At 37.3% G+C, this 19,937-nt stretch overlaps 1 protein-coding gene across 2 annotated transcripts in view; it reads left to right on the forward strand.

Moving 5' to 3' along the window:
* Positions 1-19,937, forward strand: part of USP45 (ubiquitin specific peptidase 45) — a 72,555-nt gene that overhangs the window by 24,016 nt on the left and 28,602 nt on the right. For both annotated transcript variants that reach the window (XM_060753083.2, XM_067467404.1), the window contains exons 6-9: positions 7,794-7,945; positions 9,645-9,740; positions 10,773-10,903; positions 16,813-16,900. In XM_060753083.2, coding sequence (XP_060609066.2) covers positions 7,794-7,945; positions 9,645-9,740; positions 10,773-10,903; positions 16,813-16,900 — 467 coding nt within the window. The remainder of the gene's footprint in view (positions 1-7,793; positions 7,946-9,644; positions 9,741-10,772; positions 10,904-16,812; positions 16,901-19,937) is intronic.

Here is a 19,937-nt window from a genome sequence, read left to right on the forward strand (position 1 = left end):
TTGATATATATATAAGAAGGTTCCTTACAAATATTGTTGGCATCAAGGAAAATTAGTACTTCCTCACATAATTTTGTTAACAAGCGGTGGGATTAGTGCTTCTTTACATTTTTGGTGGCAGACGACGGGATTCGTGTAACAACTAATCGAGTGCCTTAAGTTTAATTTTAAAATAAGTTGTGAGGTAAAAGTTGCTGAAAAATGGCTACCAGGCGGCAGAGAAAGCTAGCTGAAGAAAGAGAGGAAGACCAAGGAGAAAGTTCGGGCTCTGAGTCAGAGACAGAGCCAGTGCCTATGACAGAAATGGCTTATAAATACAAACTGGAGATGGAGGAAAAACGATTAGAGATGAGACGATTAGAACTGGAGATGGAAAGAGAGGCGAAACAAAGAGAATTGGAAGAAAAACAAAGGGAAAGAGAATTTGAAGAGAGACAAAGAGAGAGAGAATTGGAACGGGAGTTAGAATTGAAGAGAATGGAGTTTGAGCTAGAAAAGCAAAGATTGGCTTTGTCTCAAACATCCAGTGATGTTCAGGAAGGGAGATCTGGAGTGGATACCCCAGATTTGACAAAGAAATTCCCAAAATTTACTAAAGGAGATGACCCAGAGAAATTCCTTATATCTTTTGAGAGATGTTGTCAAGATTTTGGGTTAGCTAAAGACAAATGGATGATGTACCTAAGGCCTCAGATAAATGAGAAGCTTTTACAGATTTATGGACAGATGCCGGAGGAGTCTTGTAGAGACTATGATCTGTTTAAGAAACAGGTTCAACAGGAATATAGATTGACTCCTGAATATTATAGATTTAAGTTCAGGACGTTGAAGAAAGATAAAACACAAAGTTTTGCTCAGGTGGCCTCTAGATTGTCTCAACTGTTCGATAGTTGGATAAAGACGTCTGAGGTAGAAGATTATCAACAGCTGAGGGAACTTTTGAAGCTGGAACAATTTTTCCAATTAGTTCCTTATGAAATTCGTTGGGTGATTCAAGATCGCAAGCCATCCACGATTGTAGAGGCAGCGGGTATGGCAGATCAAATAACAACCTTGAAAGAAGGATTTAAAAGGGAAGATCTGCCAGGGGACAAAAGAACAAACAGGCAGCCATTTTATTCACAACAAAAGCGCCCACAGGAAGAAAAGGGTGCTGACTTAGAAGACACCACCTATAGGAGGCAGAGTGTAATAAGACCAACTGCTCCTGAGGTAAAACGACGGTGCTTTCAATGTGGAGAATGGAATCATTTAAAATATCAATGTCCCCTGTTAAAGAAGGAGAAAACAACCCTCTTTGTGAATAAAATGAAAGAAACACCAAGGGCAGAAGCAGATACTGTTTCAAAGGAGAGTTCAAGCTCAGAGCCTCAAGAGAAACAATGTCTGTTCATCCTGTCAGGCAGCCCATCTAAGGACTATTTAGAAACCATTTCTATTGATCACAAAGACAGGAAAGGACTCCGAGATACAGGTTCCGAAGTGTGCATAGCGCATCCCGAAATAATACCTCAGAAGTTTCAGCAGCCAACCTCTGAAATAAAACTAAAAGGTTTAGGACCGGCGATTCCATCAGCAGTCGTGACTTTGCCGATAGAATATGAAGGATGGAAGGGTGTGTGGGATTTTGCAGTCAGTCCTGATATACCATACCAATGTTTAATTGGAAATGATTTGGCTGAGGAGATTAAATACTGTAAGATGGCGTGTGGGGAGAAAAAATGTATCAACAAAAGCCCTGAACAGAAAGCCCTGTGTTTTGCCATCCGACAAGATGGGGATGAGAGCCCAGAAGCCAGTGCTACAGTTGCTAAGGTTGTTAAGAAGACAGGAGGAGTTGAGGAAATTCAACAGGAACAAAGAGCAGAAGAACAACCCTATAGATTTATTGCTGGAGATGGTGTTCCAAATATAAAGTCAGAAGTGTACAGCCAGGAGAGACCATGCAAACGAGGAACAAGCCCTGCAGCGGAGCCGATTCCAGTGGCTGATTATTTGAGAGCCAGTGAAGAGAGTATAGAAACAATAGGTCTGGAAAGACAAGTGATAAATTCTGAGGAGAAAGAGGAATCCTTGGCCTTAAAAGATGTATTTCCTTCAGCTCCACATAAAGAAATTACCTCAGCCGAACTTTTTGACAAAGACAATAAAATAAAATCTAAAGGGAAAGCTAAAGGAAAACAAACTCTGGACGTGACAGTAGAAGCTGATGCGAGTCCAGAATATCCAGGGGTCTTCTGTGAAACAAAGATCCATACACCTGAAGGGCTAATTGAAATTAAGATGACTTCTGGACATGATTCATCCACTGTAAAAGTTCCAGATGATCAAACAAAAGAAGTTCTAAAGAATGGAACTATAGCTGAGGATAAGAGTTTATGTGAAACTTATCAAAGAGCTGGCATCAACAAAATGATAAATACAAGATTGTACCCTATGACAGGTGATGGTGAAAAAGAGAGACATTTTGTTGAGAGTAAAACTTTAGATCAACTCTTCCTTGCTAACTCTGAACATGTCGGTGTGTCTACATCTGAAGAGAGGGTGAACAGAAAAAGAAGATTTGGCCAGGTGTCGGAAGAGAAATCTCCTTTATCCTTGAACAAAGAAGAAAGAGAGAATAAAAACCAAGCTGATAGACTGACAAGAGAACTAATATACACAGACTATATTGGTGGTGATAAAAAGAAAAAGCTGCAATTTCTAGCTTTGAAAGTTTGTCCAGATAGCAGTGATGAGTTTGCCATAAAGAAAGACAGTATTCGTGTTCGTTCTTCCAAGGACAGTGAATTCTCTTCAGTGCCAAGAAAAGATGCTCGAGGAATTCCAGATTATTCACTACAACCTGATGCTTCATGGAAGCAAGCTGTTGTTCAAGCCTTGAAACTCGATGGAAGCAGAACTGTTCCTGATAATTGGAAGGTCAGATTAAAAGAAGAAACGAAGAAGTGGAAGAAAGAAGCTAAAAGATCATCATAAAGAGACATTGCTGTGGACAGTTGGTCCAGTACAACCGAGGTTGTGTTTGAACCATGGGACATTGGACACTAAGACATCTATGTCGATGATCAAATGTGGAAATTTAACTATTGTGTGGGCTATTAACAAATTGGAACCATATGTATGGAGAAAAGTTGTGGTATGATATATAGATAAATGTCTTATAAATTGACCAAACTAGGTAGAAGGTCAATTATATATGTTAATGGGATAGAAACACATTTGGACAAGGATATTTGATGTTGATATGGAAAATTGAATAGATAGAAGATGATCACAGATAGATCTGAATTATATAAAGGTAATGTATATATAATATAGTATAATATAGTATAGTGTAATATTTAAAAAAAATTGGTATCCTGTTTTATTATAGACTTATAAAATATAGGATGTTATTACAGTGGTGAACTGTATATGTTTCATACCATAGATATAAGATATAATCCCATTATAATAAAGTGTGGTAGGTATATATGTTTTACAATAGGCAATAGATATTTACGAATATATGTATAAATATAAAAATGTGAGACTTGGATACCACATCCATAGATGATACTAGAATTTCGTAGGTTAAAGGTTTGTATGTATGTGTAATTGAAATGTATTTAACCCTAATATGTTTCCCTTTCAGAATTGGTGTATATGTATTTATTGTTAAATGATATGTAGGATTATTTTTGCCATTCTAGGATTAAGAAATGTGCAAAAATATATTTCTGGGGAGAAAGGTGTAAAGATGTGTTTATTATAAAGTGTTATTTATAATGTGTTTAAACTGTATTTATAATGTTTATTATAAAGTGTTATTTATAATGTGTTTAAAACTGTATTTGTGGTTTACATTTGTTGCCATGGCCTAGCTGTGAGGGATAGGTTGCCATGGTGACAAGACAAGGCAGCAGAGGAGGTGGGCGGAGCTAAAGGAGTAAAAGGTTTGAAAGTGGCAGTTAAGCTCCAGTCCGGTGGAAGAGACCCGGGGAAGAGGATAGCCAGTTAGGGCTCTGTTGTGAAGCTGTGAGAATTCAGTAGTTCCTAGAATTTGTGAATATTTCTTCAGCAAGAGAGCTGAAGGTGTTACCTTGTTAGATTGCTTAGGTTAAAAGAATCTAACAGAGGGGGTTTGCAGGATTGCCAGTAAGGAAAGACTGGTGATCAGTGGTTTGTTCCGAGTATAGGGCAAACAGTGTGGACATTCACAATAGGGAACTCTGAAGTAGTATAAGCACTTCATTAAAGAAGAAGTTTGTAGAATTGTATCATCAGAAACATGTATCTCAAACCAGCCATTTTGTAACATCAAGCCTTGTGCCAAGTTCAAACTCTCAAAACTGCAACAATTACGTTCTGTTAACAATAAAACTTGTTCTCTTTATATTTCAAACCTGCCTTCTTCATTGCTTTTATGCTTGGTGCATTCCACACTACCAGCGTCACCTCACAACACAACTAAGGATAAATAGAGTCACAAACCAGCGTCTCTAAACATATTGGTGGCAGCTTAATTGATATATATATAAGAAGGTTCCTTACAAATATTGTTGGCATCAAGGAAAATTAGTACTTCCTCACATAATTTTGTTAACAAGCGGTGGGATTAGTGCTTCTTTACACTTACTAAACAGACTGATTTTCTATTTTATGAAGTACAGCTAAAGCAATTTCTGTAAATTCCACCATAAACACTGTTTGTGGTTGCTAACAGATTTGTATAAATGTCTAGGAAGCATTTAGAAACATTTTATTGTTGCCAAATTTTTCACAACCCCAAAATTGAGCTAAGGGGACCCTATTTGGGATCGGAACCCATAGTTTAAAAAGCAGTTTCTTATGCTATGGAAGGTGTTGGACAATGGATGCTTCAGTTGTTGATCTTGTTATTTTCTTAGTTTTGTGTCAATGGAAAGTAAACTTAGAATGTGATTCATGTGGAGCGTACTGTTGTTGTGCAGGAGCTGTCTTGCAAGCAGGGTAATTGAGAAAGCTTTCTCAGATACCAGGGAAGCAGACTAGCAGGCATGTGCAGTAGGAAAGCAGCATACAGAGTGCCTGCAGCTGCCAGGTGTGATGGAAAATGCAATCCCTATGTCGCTTGTGCAGTAAAGTTAAGCTGCCAGTTTGATTGGCTTCTCTACATGAATTGGAGGTAGAGTGGAGATGTCATCCGGTTCTTTTCTTCAGGAGGCAAACAATTTTGAGTTAAGTGTACTACTGTGTCTGTCCCTTTCAGAAATGCTGAACTCTAAGCATTCTTGGTAACCCGATAGTAAAACCATAGTGTTTGTTAGAAATGCTTCATGTTTCCATGCATGACGTTCAGCTTGTGCTGTGCCAAAAATACAAAAAAGAGTTCTTTCTCCCACCCTGGACCTTCCGCAGATATATAAACTTCCCTTGCTTACTTTCCAATATACTCCCTCTGGGATGTGGGCGAAACGTCAGGAGAGAATGCTTCTGGAACATGGACATACCGTCCAGAAAACTCACGGCAATATAAGAATTGTACAGTTGTCGCATGTTCTTTGTTCCATTGGTACAGTTACATGCACAGAGACTAGTATGGGAATGGGAAAAAGTAATAGATGAGGAAGAGATGAGAATTCCACCTCATTCCCACTGCCTCATATTAGTGGGCTAAGGAATATTCTTTAACATTATGAGCTTGAAGGAGTTGGGGTGGAATTACAAACCCAGGCATATTTTTTTAAAATGTGTCTTGCATGGAAGGCATGCAGATTATGCCAGCAATCTGATGTCAATTAAAATAGGTATTTTAGCTATGTTTGCTTTCTTTTCCCCTCTGCAAAATGCAATTATAATTCTCTCCCACTCCCTCCCACCTCTCTGTTTTTCAAGAGAGAATGCAAGTATCTAAGGGTAATGCGTAGAGAAGTCTTTTGGCATGAGAGTTCCATTAATGCAAATAGGTCTGCTTAGTGGTTTCTCAAGAACACTTAATGAGACCTCAGTATGTAACTCATTAGGACAAATATATGAATTTATATGTCAAAAAGGGGGATTGTAGCAGTGCAGCTCTTGGCATCCATTAAGTCCATAACTTGTTCACATTGACATGCATTGTTAATCAATACTTGAAATGCTGCAGATGTCAGTAATGTTCATAGTTAGTACGGCAGCCATGACAATATGAAAGTTGCTAGTAGAAATCTAGGCTAAATAGTGTGTCTCAAGTCTTCTCATTACCTCTAGGCTACAAGTTAATGGCTGCCTAACTTCACTGCTCTGTATCTATTTAAGCAATAAGGCAAATGGGAAAATACAGGGACGGTGTACTGGTAGCACATAATATTATAAATTGTGAAATACATTGGGCTTTCAAGGTTTGAAACAAATAGTAGTCTGTTTTTTTGCTTGAGTTTGACAGATGTCCAATGTACAGGTAGGGGTCAATTTTATACTTATCTAGCTGTTGAAAATGCACAGCAGATTAAATATTCACATTGGTTTCAGTAGGCACTAACTGCCAGAAACTCACCCTGGATCTAACCCAATGTTTTTGGGTTTTTAATTACTTTATTTCAGAAAATAAACATTTTCTTTGCATGATACATTCATTTCTTATAGATGACAGAAATAAAGACAATTTATTTCAAGGGGCTGAAAATTGGGGGTGTGCATTTGACTGTGAATTTTTGGAATGATGCCCCAAACGAGTCTAGATTAGAAAATATTGGCTTTATTTTGGACTTTCAATTTGCATTTTGGCACATAGAAAATTACATTTAAAAAAACAGAATGAAGATGAGAATTTGAGAGCAGCTGAAACCAAATACCTTTGGAGCATAGAACACCAATAGTAGTGATACCCATCGTGAAAACTAAAGCCAGTTGTACACATCAGAGAAACACCTGAGGCATTTTGAGATACCAAAAAAAAGGAGAAAAAAGAAAAGAGTGTATATGTGTACAGCCTTTGGATTCCTGTTTTCATGGAATATATCAAATTTGGGAAGGTCATTAATTAGGGCACAACAGCATTGTTTTTGAGAAGTACCCAATTACTGGAAACACCATTGCTTTTTCTATTTCAATAAGTATATGTTTGTGTATGCTGTAGTCATTGGGGGGATTTTTAGATATTTTCCTTTTTTAAGGATGATGTTGATCATAATAAAATTGGTCAATCATATACTCATTGTTCTTGAACTAATGAGCAATGGCTGATGTGTTCTTTGGAAATAGTAATTAGTATTGCCAAATGTACCTTCTATAATACATTAAAAGCTCTGGATTTTTTTTTGGCCCTTTGGTGACAAGATTTATTAAAATCTGGAAAAGACTTGAAACTGTGGGCTTGAGGTTCTGTTCTTGTTTGATTGTGGGCTAGGAGTTAAGAAAATCTTAAGCATGTTGTTTGTATTTGCTGTAGTATAGTCTACATTTTTGTATGCTTGATCCCATATTGTATTACAAATTGCTTTTGGAGGTTTTAAGAAAATCCTGATGACGAAAAAGAAATTGAAAAAAAATTGAACTGATTTTTTTGGGGTTCTGGTTATAGTGTCTGTGTCAAATAGCACATGAACCTCATTTATGCACTGTGACATTTATATATATTCTTGCGATAAATGGATTTGCTAGTCAGAATCTGAGTGCTTATTGCTTTGTCATTTTAGATGTTTATAAATTTGTAGAACATCAATTTAGGAATGTGGTGTCACTCTGAGTTGGCTTTCTTTGATGAGCTTTCATGGACACTTTTCATTAATGTTTTATACACATGTATACAGTATGTAATAGCCATTAATGTTGTGCTTATCCCATTAAAGGTTCATCATCAAAAGTTATATGGATACATGAAGAAAACAATGAAGCAAATGATATATTAAAGGGGAAAGGTGTAAATTCCAGCTGGGCATCTGTTCCAGTTAAAGGCATCAATAATTTAGGAAATACATGCTTCTTTAATGCCGTCATGCAGGTAAGGTGAACATTCTTCCATAATCTGTGATGTGAATGTAACAGACATGCAAGATTTATGCTTGCATATCTTCTTTCCCCATGTTCAAAAATGAGCAGATAAAAGTTTTAGCAAGGTTGTGAATAATTTCTGTATTTCACCACATAATAATCACACTTAAAAAAATGACAGTGTGACAATTATGCGGTGGTGACTATTGCACAGTGAAAATGGTGAAAAAAGTGCAGCTATTGGAGCAGGCATGCAAGGGCATGGAGCTGCACTCGCTGAGTCGCATTCTTCATTCATTCATGGGCGAGTGAATAAAACATGCAACTTTTATGCAGGGAAGAGCAGAAATTCTAATTTTGCCTCCCCAGAAATGGGATGTGTGACTTATATGTGATGGCAACTATTATGCAACGAAATACATTTTTTCTCTGTGCAACACTAGCTGCTTAGAACAGCTCCATCCTGATTTCTGAGTATTCACCTACTATTTCCAAGTGTTTTGCAGTATGTAACACTGTATATGAAAGTTCACGGCTTCTCTGTGAACAACACTTTGAAAACTAGATGGGAAATGAAATACCCTTGTGTGTTATGGTATAGAAACCAGGATCTGTCCTAGAGTCTTCTACCCTGTCATAGTAGGACAGCAGAGGATGAAAAGACACTCTATGGTTGATGTTGTACTTAATCCCATTTACTCATTTAAAGAAGAAAAAACAAAGGGATTACCTTTCAGCTCCTTCCATGATGATATTCTTAATATTACTGAATTATTACTTTTCCACTGTCCTCTGTAAATAGAATTAAAAGAGTGGCTATATATCTGCACTGTGTGATGCTATATTTCTTTTAGCACCCAACTACCAGTGACCACATGATGAAGATAAAAATGTCATTCAATGGCACATTTCTAATGGGAAGGAGAGGAGGTGAAGAAAAGGTTATTCTAACTTTGAACACTTCAAACTTTTAAAAATGGCAGCTCTCTCAATCTGGTAATTCTGAAGTGTAAGGGAGTTTCAGGACTACTGTATGATTTGGCTTGGAAATCATCACATGAAAAGAAGAAGCCAGATGTTTCATGCTATATACGCATGGGCTTCTCTCATCTAAAGGAGCGCTCTGGATTGATCTCATGTAACTTGCATAAGGGACCGGGCTTTACACAGCAGGCTAAACTGTTGTGCTGCAGAAAAATCCTACAAATTGAAAGGTCAGCAGTTCAAGACCTTTTTGGGGTGAGCACCCACTGTTAGCTCCAGCTCACTTGTCCATCTAGCAGGTCAAAAGCAGAAAAGCATGTAGATAAATAGGTACCGCTTTTAGTGGGGTAATAAAGGCGCCCTTAAGGACATCGAACAGAGGAAAGCATCTCAGCATGGAAGATGGAGCAACAGCACCGCCCACCCCACCCTGTGGTCAGAATTGAGCACAGCCTCCAAGATGCTGGAAATAAGATGGGAAAACTTCTTTTACCTCTATGTTGTCTGTCCTTGTTAATTGTATAATTAGCATTGAATGTTTGCCCTATGTGTGTTTTGTTAGCCACTCTGAGTCCCCTTCAGGGTGAGAAGGGCAGAGTATAAATACGGTAAATAAATACATAAATTCTTCCTTTTACATAAAAAGCCACTTTTGGTAAGAATTTATTGTGTAAGTCCAATTGACAGGTGAAAGTCATCTATAATCTTTTATGTTTTTCCATTAGAATTTGGCACAGACACACATGTTAAATGAACTAATGTGTGAAATGAAAGAAAAGGGGGCAAAGCTAAAAATTGGTCAGAGTCCAGCATCTCAACTGGTAAGCATTTAGTGACTTTTCAGTTTTGTGTACAAATAGTCAAGTTCTTTGAGAATGGGACTGACAGGGCATTGGAAAATGATAGTGTGCATACTTTTCCTGGTTTTGTTTGTCTCCCACTCTTTACATGGTGGGATGCAAAGTTGTCTTCAGCCGACCTCTGCCCATGGGAGGCTCCCACTGGAGGAAGGTGAGGAAGAAGAGGCTTTTTGCTTATTCTTCCTTCCCGCTGTATCCCTAGGAAAACTGTTTGGGAAACTTAGGAAAGAACTGGTGAAGATGGCACAAGGGACTGAATTGGAAAAGGGAATCCTGCAAAAAGTATCGTCCTCCAATGGGTGAATCTGCTGGATCAAAGAGTATGCTATGAACAAAGTCCTCATCATGGAAAGGGCATTTGGTATCTAACCCACGCAGTTCTACAGAATCATATCTCATAAGATGTGGTTGGTATATAACCCTCTTCTGAAGGAGAAATTATATCTTCTGGTTTTGTCTCCAAATGTTATTTCAATCCACATATCCAATATATATGGAAACAATGTTATTTCCATCTATGAAAAGCCTCTCAATTTCTAAGCTGCCTCAGTTTCTATTGAAAGCAGGCTTTCTTGGAAATGGAAAAAGGCAAAACTCAGTCTATCCTTTATTGAATTACATGATCCTAGATAGAACTGTTGCATGAAAAGTAAAGTTAGCAACTACACTCGCCTATTTCTTACCATTCCTATATTCTTACCATTCTTTCTGACATCAGTAGGTTTGAGCTATGATAAGTATCTTGCTTTGTTCTTTTGTCTCTCTTTCAAAATTGTCACCACACTGATGGTGCTCAAGTAAAATAATAGCCTATTTTGAAGACAGGAATCGGTAAATTGGTTTTCTGACACTTAGCTGAAAGGATATTTTTAAATGGGGGAGAGGAGAAGACACCACTTTCATTAGAAATTTCACCAAGTGTTAAATTTACTTTCATAATTATTGAGTGGAGCATTGTATATTAAAATCTGATATTTCTTTTTGATCTCAAAGGATCCTTTGGTAGTGAATCTTTCAAGTCCTGGGTCACTGACATCGGCTATGTTCCTGTTCCTTCACAGCATGAAAGAAATGGGGAAAGGACCTCTTTCTCCCAAAGTTCTTTTCAACCAGCTCTGTCAAAAGTAAGGGCTCCTTGATGTCAGTAACATGCTTCGCAGGGGTGGCATCGCCACATTAAATTGGAAATATTCCATGTAATATACTCCATTATATTTAGAGTAGAAATATATTGTTATGCATTGCTTTAACATGAAAGAGCTAAATAATAATTTTATAAGACTAAAAATATTAATAGTTATTAAAGCACAATAAAGAAATATATGATTCTTTCTATAGCAACTGTTTAGCGTCTGGTACTAATTCATCCACTGTTAATTTTGTTAGTGTTGCAGCTGTCAGTCGTTTTGCTAAGACAGATTGTGTGCATAGCTACAGGGCCCTTCTGTTTGTTTTCCACTATTTTGAATATTAGGGATGTAGACTTTTGACTTATCTAGAGAGTTAGTGGCTCACACAACATTTATGTACTAAGAGGACATAAATAATGCTTCTATTTTTTACAGCTGAATAATTTTTCAGTGGAAGAAATTGTGAAGCCAGGTATTATGGCAGTTCTCCTTGTTATTGTGTAGATTAGCAGAAAATCAGGAAAGTGCGGCTTCTTCTATGCTTGGTGTACTCACAAAAATTAAGCTTGATGTTTTTGATATTATTCTGGTGCTTCTGTGTTTCTGAGCAAGGTTTTCTTTTGAATGCGATAATATGGTGATAACTATCCTCTATCCTTTCCCTTTGAAAGATATAGGTAGTTCTTTGGTGGCTTAGAGAAGTCACAACAGATATCCCTCCACATTTGTGGGTTTAATTTTTGTAGATTTGATTATTTGCCACTTTTGCTGCTGCCTTGCACAATAGGGAGTTTGGTAACACCACTGTCTATCTTGAGCTATGTTCAGTTAGTTAGATTTAATCAGTGGTCAAGTCCATATTTGCTAGAAGGAAATCAAACTGGTGGAGTAGCTGGCCCCAGCCACTCACTTGTTCCTTGCTCACCCCTTTCCACAGCCCTTGTCATCTTCCTTGCTACCATCCCCGATCCTCCCCACCATCCCATCCCCTTCCCTCCAAAGGGAGCGAGTGAATGAGCTATTCTGCTAGCACTGATATTTTTTGTGGGTATTAAATACTGTTTGCAGGGCCTAGAGATTTTGTTTTATTTCAACCATTATGTTTGGATTTCTTATTGGACTATGTTCAATTGAAAGGCATGCACTTTAACGTTCTCAGAAGTCCCCTTCTGACTTGGGAGGCAGCGTGGAAGGACACACCAGTGAGTTGAATCTCTCTGAAGATTATTTGCCAGCCAAGCAAATGGCGGCAGCTGTACTCTAGGCATGAAAATACTGCTGCGTCCCCAAGATGAGGGTTGCAATCTTTTATAGTTTTATAGAAATCCAAAAAGCACATTTCGATTGATGTTAACACATTGTCCATCTAATTGGTCTATGCTTAGCTAATACATTTCTGATTGACTCTCTATTTCTAAGCAAGCAAACAGGTGAAAAACAGCAGAAGCCGGAATATACTGGAACTTCATATCTTCTTTAAGTGACCCTGACTTGCAGGGATGCGCTCAGCAGGCACCGGCTTATCTCTTAGTTACAAGTTAAAGCAAGAATGTTGTGTGAAATAATAGGGAGGGTAGGCCTGTAAGCTACTCCTCAAACCGCAGTGGCAGCTCTTTTTAAAAACTATAATTTTTCTGTATACACTTTATAGATGGGACCTCTGGTCCTATATAGCATCTATAAAATTTTATAAAACTGCATCTTCTTCACAATAGTCTAAGTATTGTTTTCAAATATGTTTTCATGTTGCACTCCAAATTTGTCATCAAAGATTCAAACAGTATCCTACCATATGAAAATACATTTTCTCTGTCATTACTAAAGGCACCTTTTGTTTTCCTTCTGGTAAACTTTAATCATGATTGAGAAGCAGACAATACATTGTGCATTTCAACTGTACTGCAGCTGTTCATATGGTGTCCAGCACCAAAGCAGATTATCAACAGCATTCCGCATCATAAGCAGCCACTTATGATTATTCAATGGGAAATGATTTTGGTGTGATGTTAATGCTTTTCTCTTTGTCCAAGACTTTCAGAACTCAGTCCATAAGACTGCACTTTGTCTTTCTCTCTAGGTCAGATGCAGCAATGAGAGATGGGTCTTCCTTGGAAGACAGAGTTTTAATAAAGTTGATATTGTGCTGGTTGAAACTACATAATTATTAAGAGCCAGCATTGTACATTACCATCCTTGCCAATGGGATGTAAGCTGTGAGAATTTAATATATACTATATTTATCCCAAAACTGGTAAGACTAATAGAACGACATCAAGGCCAACGTCAAACGAGTTTTGAAAATTACCTACCAAATGTATAATGTTGAAGTCTTCCCTTCCCATTCTGAGTTGTGTGAGGCCTTTGCTTACATTGGCAAGACTGCTGGGCGATGGCCCCAAACTCTCTTAAACTCTCAAGCTGCCACTGCAGTGACAAATAGTGGACAAGGTGAGTGCCATCTGATTTTCACTGCCCCACCAAGCACAGGGAAACCAGTATGATGGCACTGCCCTATGTAAACGATGGGACTGGTTCCAATTAAGAACTGATTCATACTACTTCAAAGTGCAGGAAAGCTCTGGAGCATTTCCCGGCTTCTCCTAATGTGGGACACAGCCATGTTAATTAAAGATCACAGAACCGATTTTATCCCATTTCAGGCTAAAGAGCCCATGAAGCTATGTCCATAGTGGAAGAACAAAGATAATTATTTTTTACTTTTAATTTTATTTGCAATTTATGAGTAGAGAGCATTTTTAAAACAACTAAAATTTTAAGCAAATTATATAAGGCAATATTAACTAAAGTATTTTATGGTTAACTTCTAATAAATAGGTATTATCCCAAGATTAATGCAAAATCTGCCTGATGTTTAAACAATTATATTGTACACCATCTTGTCTACACTGAGATGATAGACTTGAGTAGCGGTACCATAGCTGTCACAGTTGTCCTTCACTACTTATGGCCATTAACTGGAATTCAACCTGTTCTGTCATTTATACTGCTGACACTGTACAACAGGTTGTAGCGCATTGGCACTGGCTTCCATATGTCAGCACATCTGTGAGCGGTCAGTTCAACCAACCATCTTAGAGTCCTCCACTTTCGCCAAGGATCTTGCTTGAAGCATATTTTCAAGGAGAGAAGAATGTACATCTTTTAGTTGTCAAATCCAAGCATATCAGCATTGGTTAGGGCTTCTGCTTCTCCCCCTTTTATTAGCTTTTTGTCAAAGGCTCTCTGAAAATTCATTTTCATTTCCCGCTTAGAATATCTTTAAATTATACTAGAGCTTTCCAAATTGAGTGCAGTTTTGTGTGCTAACATTTAATTTTATATATTTGCTTAGAAGCCACAGGCACCTGATGAACATAACATTTAAAAAATACTGCATATTTGATATTTACATTGTTAAATGTTTTGAATTGTTTCCTTATTTATGGCCTAGCAGGTCATGTTTGTGCACTCAATATAAAAAATTGAAATTCAGTTTATTTATTTATTTAAAACTTTTATATACCATTTATTTATTTATTTATCTATCCTACCTTTCTCAAGTCTGAAGGTGACTCAAGGTGGCTTTACAACGTAGGCATAACCATAACCATATACAGTATAAAATATAAACATTTAAAACCATTAATAAAATCATACAATAAAACCATTTATAAAACCAGTGCCTTCACTGTTCATCTCATTGTCCAAAAAACATCTTCTGAGCCATTCCAATTCAATTCCATATAAATCCGTGATTGTCTATAGCATTGCATTTCCAAAGATTTGTTCAAAAAGCCAAATTTTTCCTTCCCTCTGGAAGGTCAGGAGGGAGAGGGCTGATCTAATATCCTTTGGGAGGGAGTTCCGCAGCCGAGGAGCTACCACTGAGAAGGCCCTGTCTCTTCCCCCCCCCCCTCCCAAACATGCCTGCAAAGAAGATGGGATCAAGAGCAGGGCGTCCCCATCTGATATTAAGCTAGAAGATTCATAAGGAGAGTTATGTACGGATAGGTAAGCTAAAGCCAGCACTTGGAATTGTGCTCGGAAACAATCCGGTAGCCAACAGAGCTGACACAACAGGGGAGTCGTTAAAAAAGTGTACATTAAGAAGTGAGAAGAATTAATGGCAGAATGCTTTCACTGATCTCTTGTTTTACTGAGGAAATTGCTCATTTGAAATTGTGGTCCAGTTGGAATGAAAACATACAGTATTTATCTGCTGCTTTTAACAGAAATGGCAGTGAGATCCAACATGGTGTAGCAGTTTGAGCATTAGAAAATGATTCTGGAGATCAGGGATCACTTCCCTGCTTGTACATGGAAGTCCACTGGGTGATCTTGGTCAAAACAGACTCTTTCAGCTTCAGAGGAAGCAATAGCAAATCCCCATCTGAACAAATCTTACCAAGAAAACCCCCAGATAGGGTCACCTTTGGGCCACCATAAGTCAGAAACAACTTGAAGGCACACAGTGACATGTGCTGCAACATTTTCCAACCACCACCAGCAATGGCAGTTGGAAATGTCTTGATGGCACGTAATAATTTTAATCAGGGCACTGCTGCTATAAAAAAGGTTTTCATTAAAAATCTGGATGATGTGAGAGGCATGCTCGGTTCCCATTTTGGTTTCTTAAATGTTCTCATTGAGTCCTATTTCAGCCCATGCCCCTCTTGCATAGTCCTTTTGTATATATTTCTCTCTCTTGTGTTCACTAACTTGTGTAGATGTTTAAGGTCTTGACTGAAAAGGCCTTGTCTAAGCAAATGACAAACGAAATGATTGTATGCAGGATAAGTTGCTGACATAGATTGAAAACCCTTGTGTTGTTCTGACTGTTCAGAACATCTTTCCTTAGGCTACAAATAAAATTGGATCCCCCTTTTTATAACTTTCTTAAAAACAGAACTGAGCAAATCAGGAAATACGTTCTTCCTCCAGTATTCAGATTTTATTAAATATCACCCTAAGCTCTGTCAATTATACTGTGTCCTGTACATTGAGAAGGACAGACAGCAGTTGTGCAAGTACCCTGCTCTGCTTCCCAGTGGGAAGAAGTGATGACTTTGACATTTGCTGGTATTTCGTTTTCAGCTACCAAAAGGAGAGCTGGCCACTCTTTCATGGACAGCTAAAATAAGAATGTGTGGAATTTTGCAGGGCCTGTTTTTTAAAAAGTCTTCCCTATATTTCAGTCACAGTCACAGAAATACAGTTTTTTGCCTGTCTCACCGCACACACCTGTAGCAACCTCTGTGGTCAAGTTTCTGTAATCCCTACTTGTCTGGCCATTTGAAGCAGTTTTCATTCACGATGGAGAAACCACTTATTTATGTACTTCTATCATATTTGCTATCATATTTTTCTGTTTGTTTGCTTTGTTCTGTTAGAAATGTAATATAATGGACTGGTTGCTCTGACACGACAAATAAAATAAATAAATCATATTTGCACCCCACAGTCTTGTCTGGATAGACATGGCTAGAATACTTAGAAACCTACAGTTCACTTAACCATCTTTTGGTGGAAAGGGGGATGACTTTGCAAGCACTATGCTAGTTAACAAAGAGGTAGAAAGTACTCTGAATTTCTGTTAGTCATCTGATAGCATGCATTTAAAATGATTGATAGGATGCATTGTTCTCTTTGATAATGGAAATGTTCATGTTTACTAGCACTAGTCTGACAAGAGAATTCTACTACTGTAAACCAAGAAGAAAGCAAACTTTTTTCTTTATGTTTTAAAGTTAACCTCCAGACTTTACAGTAGTTGATGCAGAACTCAAAATATGTTCTCCCCAATTAATCAAAATCCAATGAAAATGGGCAAATGTGATACCCACCATATCAGTAAACCTGAAAATTCCTCTGGTAGAGACTTACTTATTTCTCTTCCTCTGCAGGGCTCCTCGGTTTAAGGGATATCAACAGCAAGACAGCCAAGAAGTTCTCCACTATTTGCTGGATGCAATGAGAATAGAAGAAACAAAGGTGAAGAATTTATATTTCAACAACAGTGTTGTATTCCTAGTTTTTTTTAAAAGCAAAAAATAATAACACCCAAACATATAGTCAGTACTATGTGGTACTTCGTTGGTACCAGCTTTTCTTATTCTTCAGCTTTTCTTCTTCTCCATCATCATATTTGATTTACTGTTTCATGGTCTGCCCAGCTGAACAAATTGTCTCTCTATGGCCTTTGGCATACTTATCAATTCATCACATGGGTCCTATCAGTAATATGGTTGTTAATACGTATTGAACTTGTTGCTATCCAATAGCTACATAAATAGGTTCTTATGCAAATTTAATTTAAGATTTAGTCTTGTATACTTCCTTGTGTCCTGTGGTTCTGTCACATTTTTTCTTAGCAATTCACTCTTCTGTTTTAGTAGATTGTTGAAGGGACATGATAGCAGCCTTCTCATCATTAATGGCTAATTGCACCATGGCTTCATATGAGAAAACTGACCCTAAAGATACTAAATCTAGAGGCTATTTTACATATTATCCTTCAACAGACTTTCTTTTCCCAGCAATTTCATACACAGCAGGGAACCACAGACAAGCCAGTCTCTGAATGAAGTCAGCTGTAAATCCATTTGTTTTTCACGTTCTCTCTTCACTTTTTAGGTATATAATTTCTAAAACATTACATGTGCATTAAAAATATACATCTGGTTCCATTAAATATAAAGGCTCCTTTTTTTTTTGAAAGTTGAATATATGGAAATGATACTCTCTGGTAAGGGGATCTGATGTATATATATCTGCTGTATAATTTCTACTGTCTACTGAATATAATAAACTTTATGTAGTCTGCTATACATAATGGACCCTACATGGGTTTCAATACACCAGATTCCTTCTGATTTTGGAAGCTAAGTAGGGTCAACCCTGGTTTATACATAGATGGGAGATTGCCAAGAAATACCAGGTGGCCTAAACTTGTGAGGAAGGAAGTGCCAAAATCATTTTGAGTATTTCTTGTGTAAGAAAATCCAGTTAAATACGTCATCATAAATTGATAGATGACTTGGAGGCACACATGCAAATGATATAGTTAGTAGATCTTTGTATAACAGTAGAAACTATGCCTTAGGCCAGGTGATTTATTTATTTATATCTGTGTCTTACTCTTTCTTTAAAATTCTAAGAGCAGTTTACATGAAAATTTCAGTGGTTCTCCATCTAGGCACTGCTGAAGCACACATTTACTTGACTTTGGCTATGCAGGGCTACTTACTCATTCTGGATACAGCTTGTGGAATCCTTTATTTTGTAGCTCAAGGTCTTAGATGTCACTGTATGAACAAGGCTTGGAGCAAAAGCCTTGTGAGAGTGCCAAGGGATATTGTACTTTGTCAGGTTATCAGTAAGCAAATCCTATATGGCATGAGTCAGTGTAAAAGTTGCTTACTTCATCTCATTTCTGTAGACTGGGTGAACTGGTACATAAAAAAATGAAACCAGAAGCACATGGTCCTGTTTGAATATGCCCAAAGCTTCATATTTTGTTTTTATTCTTTTCCAATTTATTACTAACATGAAAAGGGTGAAGTCTTCCCACTCTTGCCTTTTTAGTTGTGGAATTAATTACCTGGTGCTTTGTACCTGGGTGTAGGTCTGGGACTAGAAATCCTTTGGGTTTTGGTGGGTTTATTGTATTTTAGAATGTTTTTGGATACATGTAGATGAGAGCCAAGATAAAATTTATTTAAGTTTCATATATACCTTATCTGCATAGCCTGATACTTTATCTGCATAACCAGAAGGTAATTTTATGCCGTTTTTGTAATAATTTTGTACACAAAATAAAGTTTGTTTACACTGAACTATTAGAAGCAAAACTTCCATCCATGTAGACAAATTTGAATTTTGGAGTTTTTTCCAAATTTGGAAATTATTTATTTATTTACTGTATTTATACTCTGCCCTTCTCACTCTGTTGTGAGCGGCCTTTTATGAGCAGTCTCACAAAAGGCAACAATTTGATGCCACTTAAAACAGACATATAATAAAATAAATAATGAAATCAAGAAGCATATAAACATTAAAACCAATTATTAAAAACCACATAATCCAGATAAGGGATGCTCAATCTTTATTTTTTCAGACTGTCAATTTTCAAATGCATTAAACCCATAGCTTTCCAAACTGTGTTGCAACATAATTGGCTACAGTCTGTAAGCGTATTGCATAAAACTAATGAAAAATCTCTGGGTCTATGTGAAATAAAGAATAGATCATATACCGGTATTTTAAATATATAAATGAAAGGTTTTCATGAAATAAGTTGTGTCCCCATACATTTTGTTATTACAATGTATGTATGTGTCTGTCTTCTAAGGAGTTGCTAGTGAAACTGAATTACTGTGTTGCAAGTACTGTGTCTTAAAAGTGCATCACCAACATGAAATGTTTGGGAAGCTTTGTGTTAATACATGCAACCACCTAAAACTATAATTTCTAAAATTTAAATAAATTCTGCGTTTGTTTGTTAATGTAGGCTTGTGCCCAGTCCCATATTTACTTTTGTTTTGTATGCATTTTGTGAAGAGTAAATATGTGAAAATCAGACTACACATATATTTAATTAATAATGCATTCCTTGGCATAAAACTATCCCTTGTGAAATTTTTTGGCAAGAAACTATTTGCCAAAGAGTCCTAATTATGATTGTTGTTGCTAGAATAAAGCAACTTTGCGATACCTATTTTTAAAACATCATTTTTAATGGCAAGCCTGCAGATTTTCATGTTACCCTTGCTTAAATTATTACAAAGGAAGCTTGTTGACTAGTCCTTCACCAGTCCCATTTCCTTCCATGGGGTTGGGGCTGATCCCACCCTGGACAACAATTAAATCCATGTTTGGCCATAATGGTGCAGTACCATCCGCAACAAGGGGCTTCATCCCCTCAGGCTTCGGAGCAAAGGGACATGGCTAGTCAAAGCTCTTGGGTTTCCCCTCCCTTTCCCCTTTCTTTTCGGTCTGTAGATGGTGTGACAAACCGAGAATGTCAGAT

The sequence above is a fragment of the Anolis sagrei genome, chromosome 1 (assembly GCF_037176765.1).
Source record: "Anolis sagrei isolate rAnoSag1 chromosome 1, rAnoSag1.mat, whole genome shotgun sequence".
Lineage (NCBI taxonomy): Eukaryota > Metazoa > Chordata > Lepidosauria > Squamata > Dactyloidae > Anolis > Anolis sagrei.